Below are 16,505 nucleotides of genomic sequence, written 5' to 3'. Positions count from 1 at the left end.
AAAGCGTTTTTTGGTGGTTTTCCCAAAGCGGCTTAATAGCAAGTTATTGCCTGTTTGGGACGGCTTTCATGCAACAGTTTTTGATTTTGCAATATAAACCCCACACGGACACGGGAAGCCATCCAAGTTATATTTGGTGAAAAGTCTTGAAAGCTCAAGTATGCTTTTAATTCAGCTATGAAATTGACTTTCCACTGTAATTAATTTCAAATTGCTTTTTGAGAGTGGGCAGTGCTCATTTGGAGGGCTTTTATGTAGAAATTTCTGACTTTGTAATGGAAGCGTCACACAGAAGCGCTAATGTAAGCCTCTAAATCAACTTTCCAATAGAGTTAATTGTAGTAGCTTTTTTCTTGAAGTGATTCAATTTCAGTCCATACAACTCGATCAACACCGAAGGCCTACCAAACAGGCCCCTTACTTTAATACGATGACTCGGTGATTACATGCGAGCACTCGCAAGTATAATGAGGCGGCGAATGACCACGTACATTTTAGTTGGTTGGCAAACAAAAGTAAAGAAGTAAAAACACTGTCGGGAGCAAAGGAAATGAATTCTCGTAGGGAGGAAGAGACAGCGAGGAAGGGGGAGGGAGAGAGTGGGTGGAAGCGACGCAGAAGTTGATGTTTGAATCAGTTTGATCCCTTCCCCCCCACCAAGTCATCTTCTCCCTCGAGTCAAAGCCCTAGCAATTTTGTCAAATTTGATTCAAATTCTCTCTTTTTCTCCGGTAGAGCTTCTCAGCCATGGCTCTGAACATGAAAACCTTAACTCAGGCTCTTGCGAAGACCGCAGCTGTGATTGAGAAGACGGTTCATACTACAGTCCAAGAAGTTACAGGCCCAAAACCTCTGCAGGACTACGATCTCCTCGACCAGATTGGATCCGGCGGCCATGGCCTTGCCTGGAAGCTGTACTCCGCCAAGGCCCGTGGATCCACTCCGGCGCAGTATCCAATCTTCTGCGTGTGGGTCCTTGACAAGCGGGCAATCTCCGAGGCCCGCGCTCGTGCGGGTTTGTCCAAGGCTGCGGAAGATGCCTTCTTCGATGTAATTCGGGCAGATGCTGCTCGGTTGGTTCGACTTCGGCATCCGGGGATTGTTCATGTGGTTCAGGCATTGGACGAAAACAAGAATGCGATGGCCATGGTTACTGAGCCGCTCTTTGCTTCTGTTGCTAATACACTTGGTGTGGTTGACAATATCGCGAAGGTGCCCAAGGAGCTCAAGGAGATGGTAGGTCTTAGATATTTGTTTCGACTTTCAACTAAAAATTTGGGGATCTGGTTTAATTTTGTATTTTTTTTCCTTTGTTTGGGCTTTCTTTTATTTTTCCCCGTTTCTACTTCTATGCTTTTCTTTATGGTATGTACATTTAGGAATTTAAATTGGTTTGTTCGATCGAGAGATCCATGGCTGCTTTCTTTTTTTCCCAACGTGCAAGTGATTTTTTTTCATTACATTTTTAAATTCATGCATGTTGCATCTTCTTGGGTGAGGGAATTTGGTCTTTCCTTTCCCCCGATTGTTTTGGTGGATCTGCCATGAGAACTTTGTTTTTCATCCTGCTGTAGTTGCTAGTCTTCAAGGTAATTGTGTGGGTAAAATTCAATGGTGTTTATTTTCTTTTCCTCTCGTCTTAAAATTACACTTTATCCATTGTTACATTCAGGCCACGGCCTTAAGTATTCCTTAATATGGAAAAAATAGTTTTTCTAATGGGGGTGCTCAACAGTGGTATGCCTATTTCACAGCTTACACATTGAGAAACATGGTTAACTAACTACCTACATTGGATGGTTAAACGAACCATTCTTCTTTTTACGGGATAAAGCTTGACAATGAGAGATCCATTCTGACAATTGTACATCAAAAACTTTCGTTGCTCACTTATGTAGTTTAGGACACAACTTACCATACTAACTTAAAATACTGGTGCTATATTCAGAGTGTGAACTTTCTTAAGTGGTTATATAAAACTATGACATGTTTTTAGCTTTACACTAAATGCTACAATATGGAACCATTTCCTTTCCTTCAAGGAAAATGTCTTTAACCTTAAAAGAAAGTTTATGGTAAAGAAAAAGAAAAAAAAAATCTAAGTGAGAATGATTTAAATGTGGCAAAGTCTCTTCTCCAATGTATTTAGGTCTCTTTTGGAGAATGTCAGGTATTATCCAAGAAATTAATCATGATAATTTTCTTCTTTCTATGCCCTGGAATGAGGGTGCAAAGGCTCGGTGCTAATTATTAGCCAGTTGGATTCAAGCAGCTAATTTTGTTTTGTTTTTTCTTCTTAGATGTATACTGCTTTTTGAGTTATATGTAGAGTATGATTTGTAGTGATTCCTCATCACCTAGCTGATGCCCCTTTTTTCTTTATTAGTAACATTTCCTTTTTTATTTACTACAAAAAAAATGAAGTCCTATCGAAAGTTCTTTGTTTAAGAACTAAGATTACACTCAAATGTGTTTTTTTGGTAAGTGGTCTCTTATGATATACCAGAGAGCTTTACAGAAGTGTGAAATAATATTTGATTTTCTTTTTCTTATAAAATTGGGTTATGCAGTGATGTGAAGGTTGATACCCTACCATTTTTTTATAGTAAAAGAAAAATTTTATTAAAAAATAGGAAAGGATTACAAGCTCATTGAATGTCAAGGTAACACCAAAGAGAAGAACGTACTCAAAATAAATGATCATCTAAATTACAATTTTGTAATTCAAGCACTTTAATATTATAATGGGGAACATGATAAAATGGTTTGCCCACGTTTATCTATTGCAGTTTTATTATAAAAAGTGGTTGAAATACAATAGAACAAGAGGCATATGCCTCATATGCCTCTAGGCTGGATGTGTATACTTCAAGGGTCTGTATGCCTCTAGACTGTGCCACAAGGCATTTTCTTAGTACATTGCTTGGAGGTTTTAAAACACCACAACAAACTTCCTTTTATTTGCTTATAAAAAACTCAGATGATTTTAAATTTATTTTGGTTTGTCAAACTCTTGTAAGTATGAATCTATGATGCAAATTTTGGATGGATACTGTTAGAGTGAGCCGAATAGGGGTAGTTTAGTAATCTCATGTCAGTTAAGTACTTTGCTTATGTGGCTGTTTTATTAGAGTACTCTGCCCCACACTTAAGTGAGGGCAGTTTATTCTTTATAAGTGTAATTAGAACCTAATAAACATTAGGGGGTCGACTGAATGGGTGACTAATCAGTTTCGACTAAACCCTCCTGTTCTCTCTTTCCCTTGTCTTCTTCCTCATCTTCTTCTTCCTTCTTCACTGGTTCGGGTTACTGTAGCTGTTCCAAAACATGGTATCAGAGCGAGGTTTCTGACCTGCTTCTGCTTGTAAAGCATCTCAGCTGTGTTCGTGACACCTTCTTCGTTTCTGGTTAGTTAATGGAGAGAGCTGGTTCGCCCTAGGTCTGAGACATCACAGCTCGTTGCTCTCTGCTGTGCACAGTTTTCTTCATCAAGGAAGGTGATTTCAGCAGTGAATGGTTGGCTGATACTCTCAAAGGAAGGTTGGTTATTTAGTCCTTTTGTGTTGCTGGTATTTCTGGGTAGGAACCCTTCAAGAATCAGTTAGTACTGATTAGAACCTAGAGAACTAGGTTCATTGTTGCCCTAGGAAGGGCTGTGTGTGCAATAGCCGAATGGTGTAGGGCTGCTGTGAGTTGTTGAGTGGTGTTAGGGCTGTTGTAGGTGGCCGAGTGGTGTAAGGTGGAATGCAGTGACCTTGCCAAGCTCCTTGTGGTTGTGTAATGCCCTCTTAAGTGTGTTAAACAAGTCTGAACTGGGTGTAGCAGTTTGACTATGTTGTGGTGCTTGTGATGCACAATTTTTTTTATTGAGTGGTTGTAAGAGGGCTTACTGTTGTGTTGTGGTGCTTGTGATGCTTATGTGGGTCGCAGGTGTGTGAAGTCAGCAGTAGTGTGAAGAAGAACAAGTGTGTGCTCCCACTGTTGTGTTTAGGGGCTGTAATAGGTGCTGAAGTATCAAACTGTGAACAACATCAATCAGCTTGTAGCTGAGAAGTAAGGTTAGAGGCAATTGTGAAAGAGTACAATGGCAGCAATAGGAGATGGCTACAATGATTAGAAACCTAGTGTGGTAATTTCCTCCGACTACCTAGGGGTACAAATGACCTCAATTAAGCTGAATGGGGAGAACTATGTTCCATGGGCTAAATCAGTGGAAGTGTTTCTCAAGGCAAAGAAGAAAGTAAAGCATGTAAGAGATGAGAAGCCACCGGAGGACTCTCCAGGGTTTGATGATTGGGAACAAGAAGATGCTCAAATCTTGACTTGGCTGTGGAATAGTATGGAACCCAAAATTAGTGCCAACTTTATGTTCCTTGATGTGGCTAAGGATATATGGGAGCATGCTAAGAAGCTATATTCTGGACAAGATAATACAACAAGAGTGTATCAACTTTATTAGGAGTATTTTGATTTACAACAAGGAACCAAAACACTAGAAGAGTACTATGCCTGCATGAAGAATATAAGGAATGAACTCAATGTCTATCACCCCCTTACTCCAGATATTAAAGTTCAGCAACAGCAAAGGGAGCAACTAGATGTTATAAGATTTTTAGTGGGGCTGAAGTCGGAATATGAACCAGTTAGAGCCCAAATATTGGGGGGCTCTACTCTTCGTACACTTGAGGAAGTATTCTCAAGGCTTCGTAGAATTTTTTTGGGACAGATAGAGAACTCCACACAGTCTGATAGATCAACACTTGTGACGGCTAGAGGGGTTGGACATAGTACAAGAGGGGGAGGTCATGCTCCCTGAGGAGGCCGTGGCAGTTCCATGATTAGTCGGGGTGGTCGTGACTCAGGGGGAGGCCGTGGAAGAGGGAAGAATAACTCTACAAGGAAATGTACTCATTGTAGTAGAGAGGGACACACAGTGAATTTCTGTTATGATCTACATGGCCCTCCCTCTAAATGGGCTAATCATGCTGTAGCAGGTGAGGTTGATATCAGTGACAGTAAACCGGCAGACCGAACTCCTCCCACATCTACATCTACCTCTGGGAGGGAGATGGTAAGCGTACCGCGTGATGAGTATGAACGGTTCCTTCAAACTACTTCACAGCATACCACTGCCACACTTGCCCAATCAGGTATTGCTTGCATGTCATCTAAAACCTCTCCCTGGATTATTGACTCTGGAGCCTCAGATCATATGACCGGGACTCCAGGTGTGTTCTCTTCTCTTTCTGAAACCTCCACATCACAAATTATTACACTTGCCAATGGGTCCTCATCCCCCATATGTGGTGTTGGTAATGTTGACATGGCTTCTGTGCCCTTATCATCTGTTTTATATGTCCCTACGTTTCCATCAATCTTATGTCTGTTAGTAAAATAACCAAAGCTCTTAACTATTCTGTTACCTTCTTTCCTTCTACTTGTGTTTTTCAGGATCTCAAGACGGGGAAGAAGATTGGTGGGGGGCATGAAGCTGGTGGATTGTATTATCTTGACAGTGATGGATCTTCCAATTGCTCTTCAGACTTCACTTACTCCTCTACAATGGCATTGCCGACTAGGACATCCATCTCTCAAGGCTCTCAAGATTTTGGTCCCGTCATTGAGTCATTTGTCAGCTTTGCAATGTGAGTCATGTCAGTTTGGGAAACATCGTCGTGTGTCCTTCAGTCCAAGAGTTGAGAGTCGTATGTTGAGTCCTTTTTCTTTGGTTCATTCAGATGTTTGGGGTCCAATCAAAATAGAGTCTTATAATGGGTACAAGTATTTTGTCTCCTTTATTGATGATTGTTCAAGAATGACATGGCTTTACTTAATGAAAGAAAGAAGTGAATTGTTTTCCATTTTTCAAAAACTCCATGCTGAAATACGCACACAATTTGGTGTTCCAATCAAAATTCTCCATTCAGATAATGGTCGTGAATACTTTCTTACTTCATTTCAACAGTATTTAGAACAGCATGGCATTATTCATCAGACATCATGTGCATTCACCCCTCAACAAAATGGGGTAGCTGAACGGAAGAACCATCAGCTTCTTGAAACTGCTCGGTCTATTCTTCACCACATGAATGTTCCTAAACGGTTTTGGAGTGATGCTGTATTCACTGCATGTTTTCTCATTAATCGGATGCCCTCCTTCATCCTTCATGGTCGGTCCCCCTTCTCTATCTTGTTTCCCACTTTATCTTCATTCCCATTAATTCCTCGTGTCTTTGGTTGTGTGTGCTTTGTCCACAATCTGAGCCTTGGAATAGACAAGCTAGATGCACGCTCAATTAAATGTGTCTTCCTTGGCTACTCACAGACTCAAAAAGGGTACAAGTGTTATAATCCCATTACCCGGAAGTGCTATGTCTGCCCTGATGTCACCTTTTTTGAGTCAGTCCCCTTCTTCTCAAGTCCTAAAGCGCCTTCGTCTCCACCCGTCCTTCCTCTTCCTCTTCCTGTCAGTGATCCAGTTCTAGATGCTGTTGTTGGAGTAGACTCATCACCTCATCCCATGCAGATCACCACCGAACGTCCACCAATCCGGCAAGTGTATACACGTTGAACGACACCGGCCCCTCGTCCAGCTTCTACCTCATCTGTGAATCCTCTCATGGCTCCTATTGTTGAACCTTCAGACCTTGACCTACCCATTGCCTTACGGAAAGGTAAACGCAGTTCTACCCTCCATCCCATTTCCAATTTTGTTTTATTATCTCGTCTTTCTACCTCACATCGCCAGTTTGTTTCCCTTTTATCCTCTATTTCCATACCTAACAATGTTCAAGAAGCTCTCAGTTCACCTGATTGGCGGCGGGCAATGGAGGAGGAACTTTCTGCTCTTCAACATACTCAAACGTGGGAACTTATTACTCTCCCACCTGGTAAGCATGCTGTGGGCTGTAAATGGGTGTATACTGTGAAATACTTGCCAGATGGTAGTGTGGAGCGTCTGAAGGTCAGACTTATTGCTAAAGGTTACTCACAGTTGTATGGAGTGGACTACATGGAGACATTCTCTCCGGTGGCTAAGATTGGTTTTGTTCGTGTACTAATTTCCCTGGCAGTTATGTATGATTGGCCTCTGTTTCAGCTTGATATAAAGAATGCCTTTCTCCATGGTGATCTTGTGGAGGAGGTATATATGGAGCAACCACCTGGGTTTGTTGCTTAGGGGGAGGATGGTAAGGTATGCAGATTGAAGAAGGCAATTTATGGGTTGAAACAATCGCCGCGCGCTTGGTTTGGGAAGTTCAGTGAAGTGGTGAAGAGTTTTGGAATGAAGCAGTGCCAGGTAGATCACTCGGTATTCAGCTATGACTCAGAAGCTGGGAAGATTCTATTAGTGGTCTATGTGGATGATATTGTCATTACTGGCAGTGATAAATTGGGGATTGGCAAATTAAAGGTATTTCTGCAAAATCATTTCCAAACAAAAGATCTTGGAACATTGAAGTATTTCTTGGGAATAGAGGTTGCCAGGTCAAAACAAGGTGTAAATTTGTGCCAAAGAAAATATGTTCTTGATCTATTGGAAGAAACATGACTGTTAGGTGCAAAACCGGCTGAGACCCCTATGGAACCAAATGTTAAGTTGGGTAGTGATACAGGAGAAGTATTTGAAGATCCTGGAAGGTATAGACGATTAGTGGGGAAGCTGAACTATCTGACTATCACGAGACCCGACATATCCTTTGTAGTCAGTGTGGTGAGCCAATTCATGCAGAACCCTCGTATACCTCACTGGGATGCAATTCTTAGAATTGTGAGGTATCTGAAAGGAGCCCCAGGCCGTGGACTATTGTATAAACCAGGAGGAAAACTTGAAGTAGTGGGGTATACAGATGCAGACTGGGCAGGCTCAGTGAATGATAGAAGATCTACTACGGGCTATTGCACATTTCTTGGAGGAAATCTTGTGACGTGGAAGAGTAAAAAGCAGACGGTTGTGGCCAGAAGTAGTGTTGAAGCTGAGTATAGGGCCATGGCACATACTACCTGTGAGTTAGTGTGGTTGAGGAATCTTCTACAAGAAATTGGGTTTCACATGGATAAACCTATGAGACTGTATTGTGACAACCAAGCTGCACTCCATATCTCATCCAATCCTGTATTTCATGAGAGAACAAAGCACATAGAGGTTGATTGCCACTTTGTGAGGGAGAAGGTCCTTGCTGGAGAGATAAACACAGAACATGTGGGCTCAAATGATCAATGGGCAGATTTGTTTACAAAAGCTCTAAACTCAGGGAAAGTGAACTATCTATGTAACAAGCTGGGATTATATGACATATATTCTCCAGCTTGAGGGGGAGTGTTAGAGTGAGCCGAATAGGGGTAGTTTAGTAATCTCATGTCAGTTAAGTACTTTGCTTATGTGGCTGTTTTATTAGAGTACTCTGCCCCACACTTAAGTGAGGGCAGTTTAGTCTTTGTAAGTGTAATTAGAACCTAATAAACATTAGGGGGTCGACTGAATGGGTGACTAATCAGTTTCGACTAAACCCTCCTGTTCTCTCTTTCTCTTGTCTTCTTCCTCATCTTCTTCTTCCTTCTTCACTGGTTCGGGTTACTGAAGCTGCTCCAAAACAGATGCAAAATGTTCTTACCAAAGAAATTACATGACTCCAGTTCTTATATGTCTGTTATACAATTTTATTCAACATTGAAGTTCAAAAACTATTTTTTGGATCATTATTACTTACTTCTATGCATCTTGTATGCCTAACCCTTGTTATTTTAAATACACTATTAAAAGAACTTGCACTATATTTTCGAATACTGCTTTTCCTGTATCATTTGCATATGACTAGCCAAGCAATTTCTAGAAACACCAGTGCAAATTCTGTTTGAAACATTTTATGTCAGGGGCAACTGAATTAGTACCAACTACCAGCCTTGGTGTTACCTCTAAGGTTGTTCTGGCTCTTATGCATGGCTTATCCTTGTCATTTTTGTAACTTCCTGAAAATACTTTAAGCTTTCTTGCAGGAAATGGGATTGTTGGAGGTGAAACATGGTTTGCTCCAGGTTGCAGAATCATTAGATTTTCTTCACAACAATGCCCGCCTCATTCATCGGGCTATTTCACCTGAGGTTACATCTTCCTTCTCTCTCTCTCTCGCTGCCTGTCTGTTTGACTGTCTCTCTGTCTCTGTATGTATTTATGCATATATGCATATATTTTATGCCTAAATGTATATATATCATTAATGTATGCCAAACTTTAATTCATGAATTCTTTTGTGGGATTTCTAAGGGAATAATTATTAATCTCATACACTAATTTTTTGATTAATGAAGGAAGAATTTTATTAATGATTATAGAAATAACAGATACAAGAATGAAGAAGACCATTAAAGACATCATGTAGTGTACAAAAAAGAGTTACATGAAATAGATGAGTTAGCATTTTCATAATTTTTTGCACGTTTCTTGTAGGTTTTTAGTTAAATATAGGCATCTAATTTGATCATCATTAACAACAATATTGGCTTCTCTCACTTATTTAGGGTTGAAATTACTAACAGCATGCCCTACGTATATGGTAGGGACCATGCTTAATTTTGTTTTGCAGTGTCATTTCATAGGTCCCACCATGCCTGTATCCAAGAGTTGCATATACTTTTTTACAAGAATTCCTTAGTGATGTCATTTGTTAAATGTTGACAGCTGGCCTTAGTTATTGGGCCTTTTTAATTGTTATTTTATTTATTCTTTTTATTGTTATCTTGTTGGGCCCAATGGACCTCATATTTATTTGTTTTTTATTACTGTCTTATTGCTGCTTCCCCACTAGGGTTACTTATGTAATTTTAACTGAAATTATAAAGAAAATATAAAAGGAGTGGGGATTCTCTAGAACCACATATCCAGTTCTTTCTTCTCTTCAATTATTTCTTCCTCTTTCCTCTTCCTTCTTGATCCAGCCTAATTCTCTTCTTCTAAACCTGATCTCTGAATTTTCTTTGAAGATATAGGTGCTGTTTTCATCCAACTTGGTATCAGAACCAAGTTTTTCAGTTTTTTCGCTTTCTTTAGGCTCGTGTATTTAGCAGTATACAAGAGCGTTTGAAGTGATAATCATCATCACTGCTGTCACCTGGCTTCTAGGAGTGTTTTGGAGAAGTTCTTAGTGCCTTCTGTTGTCTTGAAGAGAGTTTTGAAAGTGTGCTGCTAGAAACCATAGAGGAAGTCAGGGAACCATTATCAATTTGAGGTAAGAAGTATAGAGCAAGTTTGGGACTGGCGCTTGGGTATTTCTAGGCCCAGCACATCATAAAATTGAGATCGATTGACTTTTGGACATTTCTGAGCTCACTAGAATGAGCGGCTAGCCTACTATATCTTCTCCCTTCTTCAAGTAGTCCCGGGTTGGTCTATCTTGGGATATAGTTAGAGTTTGTGTTTGAGTGCTCTGTTTCTCATCAAAATCAGTTGTTTGCTATTGTTTGAAGTAGATGGTGGTAGTTGGTGTGGGATGGATGCTAGTGGAAGTAAGCAGAAGTAGATTACAGAGGTTGGAACCCTCATGGGAGGAAGCGGAGACTTCCAGATGTTAGAATGATCACTACAGTCAGGCTAGATGGGTTTGACCATTTAGAGTGGGCTCAATCAATGAAGATCGGGAATGGAGGGCATGGGAAATTGGGTTACATCACAGGGAGTGAGGAGTTTGATTCCAAAGACCCCAGTCATCCCAAATGGACACATGAGAACTATATGGTGACGGTGTGATGTCTTGGCTACTTAAATTCAATGCAGCCTCATATCAGCAGAAATTTCATGTTCAAGAAGATTGCTAAGGATGTGTGGGATAGTGCATCTGAGATTTATTCACTGCCTCTCAATGGTGCAAGGGCATGTGAATTGAAGATGCAGGTGAATGCTTTAAAATAGTGGGAGTTATCTCTAACATCATATTACTCTTCTTTGAAATTTCTTTGGGAGGAGATAGCTCAACTTGAATTATTGCAGTGGAAGTGTGTTGAATGGAGTTGGGAGGGCTGAAAGGGAGGTTCTGATGGAATGCGCTGAAGCCTTTGAATGTAAAATTGGAGAACTCCCCTTTATATATTTAGGGGTGCCGATTGGGAGAGCCTCAAAATCTGGTGCTTTATGGAGACTAGTAATGGAAAGAGTGGAGAAGAGGCTGGATGGGTGGAAGGAAAAATACTTATCTTTGGGGGGAAGAATAACCTTAATAAAGAGTGTTCTCTCAAGTCTACCGACTTACTACTTATCCTTACTTAGGGTTCCGTCACAAGTGGCTGAAAGAATTAAAAAATTCAAAGGGATTTTCTTTGGGAAGGAGTATGTGTGGGGAGGGTAGGGGAAAGAAGTTTCACTTGGTAAGCTGGGGGAAAGTTTGTAAACCAAAGGAGAAGGGTGGGTTGGGTTTTAGGAGAGTCAAGATTTTTTAACAAGGCATTGATTGGAAAGTGGCTGTGGAGATTTGGCTCAGGGAGGGAGGAAAACTCGTTATGGAGAAGAGTGGTGGTGGGTAAGTATGGGATGATGAGGTTTGGGTGGGAATCCAGGGAGGTGTGGTCTTCATATGGGGTGAGTGTATGGATGGGGATCATGAAATTCAACCATGATTTCAGGGCTCAGTGTGTAACAAGCTTCTCAGTTGGAGATGGAGCAAGAATCAGGTTTTGGGAGGACGATTGGTCAGAGCAGGTAAATTGTGTGAGCTATGTCCAAGTCTGTATAGGTTATCTGAAGCTGAAATAACCACAAGTCAATGTCATGAGAGAAGGGGGGAACAACTGGTCTGGTGTCCCAAGTTGGAGGAATGCACTAAATGTTATCATTAAAATATACGGGGGAGAAGATGACGTCAAAGGAAAGATTCCAGCCGGCGACAAAATGGAGGATGATAATGGTTGTGGAAAAGAAAAGATTTCTGCTGGAAGAAATCGGAGGAGGTTCTGCAATTAAAATTAGAAAAGATAAGAGATCTGTCGTAGTCTTGGGGAGGGAAGCAGTCTGTTGGTTTAAAGGTTTCCTTGATGGAACAATTTTTGCCATCACAGAGCCTGAATGGAAAGGAGAATTGGTGAAAGGCAGGAAGAAATTCTTGGTGGAGAAGAAAAGCAACAACAGGGGTACCTATATTCAGCTAACTGAAGCGTTTGGAAATGGAAAGAAGCAAGTGATTTGTATTCCGGAAGGAAAAAAGAAGCAAGGTTGGATTTTGATTGCTGGTGCTCTCGATGATTTTGAACAAAGAAGGTGGGGATTGGAAAGAAAATCAGTCCTCCCTATCCAAGAAGTAGCTGCTGATAAGAGCCTAGCAATTTCACAGGTTGGAGAAAAGGAGAAAGAAAATCTAAGAGGTGTTAGTGGAACTATTGCGTGCTCAAAGCTTGTATTAGAAGGACCTTTAGAAGGCTGGGAAAAGAAAAAGGTGATAAGTCTCCAGGGGGAAGTGGACTGGAATGGAATCCTAGCTGATGTCATGAAGACGATTCCTGTGATTGAACACGCGTTCCTGTTCCCGTTTGAGAAGAAGGCTGCTATCTTGGACTTTGGTCGCCCTCTTGAGGTTGCGGCTAAGATACAGACACGGGAAGGTTGGGCCTTGCTGCAGAGTTGGTTTCTGTCTTGCAATGAGTTTGTGTTGGAGGAAGAAGAGGTTATTCAATTAAAACTGATTGGGCTTCCGTTCAATCTTTGGAAGCAAGAGGTTTTCTCCAGAGTGGCAGATCTCTGTGGAGGGTCACTCATTGCAGTGAACCTTTCTCCCCTTCAAGCGCTAAGACCAAGATTCAAGGTTCTCATCCTCAGAGAGTTCCGAGGTTCGTTGAGATTTCTTCAGGCGGACGATGGTGGAGAGTCTAGTTAGCATTGGAAGTTGAAACGGTGCTATGGGAGAAAGGCAAGGAGGTAGGAGACGATGGTGACGTGTCCAGAGTGATGCCAAGTGGACAAGAGTTTATGGAAAATCAGCAGTGTAATGTCGGTTCTGCTTTGGAAGGCGGACCGTCGGGCTTTAAGTCATTAAAAATGGGTTCTTTAAGTTTTTTTGAATTTCATCGTTCGGTTAGACCGAGGGCTAAACCGTCGTTTGTGGATATTTTGAGGGAGGGGGGGGGGTAAAAAGGATGGTCCACCCGCTGATCCTGGGTCGAATCGACAAGCTAAACAACCTGTTCTGACTAGGTCACGTGATAACTTAAAGAGCATGTGCGAGGTTTTTAATAGGGCGATGGGGGACGACATTTACGATCTATCATCGTCCCCATCATCCCAAGGCAGTCAAATTGGTTCGAAGCTCTTGCAGCTGTAGTGGATGTCGCAACAAGCCTAATCCTCGATATGAAAGGTCGAAGGCGGACTGGAAGGATGATGGCGATGGCATAGAGGATCTTTGGGTTCATTGTGAAAACTCAGATGATGGTCTCTCCTCCGAAGATGATTCCAGTAGCAAAAACTCAGACGGCGGAGATACTGTTCAGGTCATTGTAGAGAGTGGGGATGATTTTCAATTGGTTCACTCTTTGATGAAAAGGAGGTAGCAATAAATAAGGGGAAATCACAAGTTGAAGACGTACTTCTCTCGACTACGAACAAAGATGTTGTCTTACGGCCGTCACCGATTAGTGGTGTGAAGAATCGTCCAATTATTCAGGAGGGGATTAGAGGTGCCCAAGGGGGTAAGGAACTAATCCCATATGAGAGACAGGAGCATGGTGATAAATTGGTGTTTCGGCAGGAGAACTAGGAGATTACAGAAGATACTTTGGGAGGGGGTACAAGTACTGGTTTGGCCAAGTCAAATAATCCTTCGAGGCCCTCCCAACTAGTTAGAACTGAAGTCGGGGGTTTGGAGTGGTTTCAAAAGGAAAAGGGCACCGAATCTCCTGTGTCTAAGACGCTTGTCCTTCTTTCTTCTCAGCATTTTGGTAACTTCGATAACACTGTTGGTTTAATTTTTGATGCTAATTTGTGTCATGTTGATCCTACAGTATATCCAGATCCCATCCAAGGCCGTGATTTGCCCATGAATCTACCAGAAGAAGGAGAGAATGCGAGAGAATAATAGGAGAGGAAGGAGGGGAGGGTGTGTTTGAGGCTTGGGGTGAAAGGAGGCAGAAGGACAAGGAAGGAGCAGGGGCTGATAAAGGGATGGGTACAGAGGGGGACAAAGAAGCCACCAAACTAATTCATTCACAAGAAGATGAGAATGACGGGGGGTTTGGAAGGGTCTTAACTAAAGGGAAGAAAGAAAAGAGGGCGGCGGGAGAAAGTAAAAGAAGTCAAGAAGATCAGAGTGTTATGGATCCTGTGGTGGTTATGGCTGAAAAAATGGGGTTGAGAGTGGAAAAAATCAAAGAAAAGGAATCTCAAATGGAGGCAAGCAAAGAAAAGGGGCGCAAGAGGAGAAGGAAGTTAAATGAAGATGTGGAAGGGGATAAGGAGTTCAGTGCTAGGGGAGGGAGGAGGAGAGGAGGTCTATAGGATGCAGGGGGGCTGGGTTCAGAATTGTTGTGATCATGAAGATTGTTAGTTGGAATGTAAGGGGGTTAGGTAGTGCCATAAAAGGAGGAGTAATCAAAGGGGTATTGAAGGAGAGACCTGATTTTGTTCTAATTCAAGAATCCAAAGTTTAGGAAGTTGATAAGAAATGTGTGGGGAGAGAGGAATATTAATTGGAGTTTCGCTCCCTCTTGGGGTGCCTCGGGGGTTATCATAACAATGTGGAGGGAAGAAATAGTTCAATGTTTGGAAGAACTGGTAGGCAGATACTCAATTTCTATTAAGGTGAAGGATGTGCAAGACGGATTTGAATGGGTTTTCACGAATGTCTATGGGCCAAAATCATATAAAGAAAGGAAGAATTTGTGGGTGGAGCTTGGAGATGTTAGGGGTCTCTGGGATGGACCTTGGTGTCTAGGGGGCGATTTTAATGTAGTTAGGTATGTGAGTGAGACAACATGAGGCAGGCAAAGAATCACATTGAGTATGAGAAAGTTCAACTCCTTTATTGAAGCTTTTGAGTTAAGAGATATTACTTTTGGGCAATACTGTTATACTTGGTCAAACCTTCAAACTTCCCCTATCCTATCCAAGCTTGATAGGTTTTTAGTCTCACCTGACTGGGAAGAGCATTGGCCAGGTTTAGTCGGAAGAAATCTACCTAGGGTCACCTCATACCATTGGTCCATTTGTTTGTTTGAGAGAACCAGTGATGGTGGCCCAATCCCTTTCAGGTTTGAAAATATGTGGCTCACTCACCCGAATTTTGAAGAGAAAGTTAAGGTTTGGTGGAATAGTTTGGTAACACCTGCAATGTGGGAAGGCCAGAAGTTCCTTAAGAAACTTCAATTGTTGAAAAAGGAGATCAAGGAATGGAGTAGGGTGAAGTTTGGGAGATTGGAGGAGAAGAAGGTGGAGTTGATTTCTTAGATAGAGGTAATAGATAGCAAAGAGGTGGAAGGAATTTTAGATGTTGGTGATAAGGAGTTGAGGTGGAATTTGAGGAAAGAACTAGGGGAGCCTTATTGAGAGAGGAATTTTGCTGGAAGCAAAAGTCAAGAGAAAGATGGATCAGAGAAGGGGACGGAAATACAATTTTTTTCCATACCATTGCAAATGGAAGGAGAAGGAAGTGCATGATTAACTCTTTAGAGGTGGGGGAGAATGAGATCACGAATCAAGATGAGATTGCTAAAACTTTTGCAGAGCATTTTAGGTCAATTTATAGAAGACCCCTAAGTGAGAGGTGGAGGATTGAAGGCTTTGATTGGGAGACTCTAGATGAGAATCGAGTCCAATTTTTGGAAAAAAGGTTTGAAGAGGGAGAGATTAAGGAGGCAGTTTTTTCTATGGACATATCAAAATCTCCAGGACCCAATGGTTACACAATGGCTTTCCATCAAGATTGTTGGGAGATAATTAAAGGAGACTTGGTCAGGGTGTTTAATGAGTTCTACAGGAGAGGGGTGGTAAGTCTGAGAACGAATTCTACTTTTTTAGCTCTGATCCCAAAAAAGAATAATGCCAACCAACTAGGGGATTTCAGACCAATAAGTTTGGCCACCAGTATTTACAAGGTGATTGAAAAGGTGCTGTCTTTGAGGATTAAAAAGGTGATCTCCCATTTAGTTTCTCAAGCTCAAGGGGCCTTTGTGTAGGATAGACAGATTATTGACCAAATATTAATTGCAAATGAATGTGTGGAGGCTCATAAAAGATCAAAGAGGAAGGGAATGGCTATCAAGTTGGATCTGGAAAAGCCTATGACTTAGTGGATTGGAAATTTTTGATTGAAATTATGAGGAGATGTGGGTTTGGAAACTTGTGGTGTAAATGGATCATGGGATGCCTGCGAACTTGTCATTTTTCAGTTATAGTTAATGGGACAATGTATGATTTCTTTGAAGGATTCCGTGGGCTTCGGCAGGGTGACCCCCTCTTTCCTTTTCTTTTTACCTTGATTGCTAAAGCATTAAGTAAATTGATTTCAAGAGCAAATGGTGCAGTTATTCA

The 16,505-nt window shown here is 41.6% G+C and overlaps 1 protein-coding gene across 2 annotated transcripts in view; it reads left to right on the top strand.

Annotated features, from left to right (window-relative positions):
- The first annotated feature begins 443 nt into the window (after nucleotides 1-443).
- Nucleotides 444-16,505, top strand: part of LOC104613110 (SCY1-like protein 2 A) — a 107,313-nt gene continuing 91,251 nt past the window's right edge. The window contains exons 1-2 of one of the 2 annotated variants that reach the window (XM_010280807.3): nucleotides 444-1,236; nucleotides 8,999-9,103. In XM_010280807.3, coding sequence (XP_010279109.2) covers nucleotides 748-1,236; nucleotides 8,999-9,103 — 594 coding nt within the window. In that variant the 5' untranslated portion in view covers nucleotides 444-747. Of the gene's footprint in view, nucleotides 1,237-8,987; nucleotides 9,104-16,505 lie in introns of both variants that reach the window. The other variant, XM_010280808.3, reaches the window with a different exon arrangement.

The sequence above is a fragment of the Nelumbo nucifera genome, chromosome 1 (genome assembly GCF_055504915.1).
Source record: "Nelumbo nucifera cultivar China Antique chromosome 1, China Antique-T2T, whole genome shotgun sequence".
NCBI lineage: Eukaryota > Viridiplantae > Streptophyta > Magnoliopsida > Proteales > Nelumbonaceae > Nelumbo > Nelumbo nucifera.
Note: the sequence above shows the minus strand (reverse complement) of the source record. Positions and strands in the feature narration are given on the sequence as shown.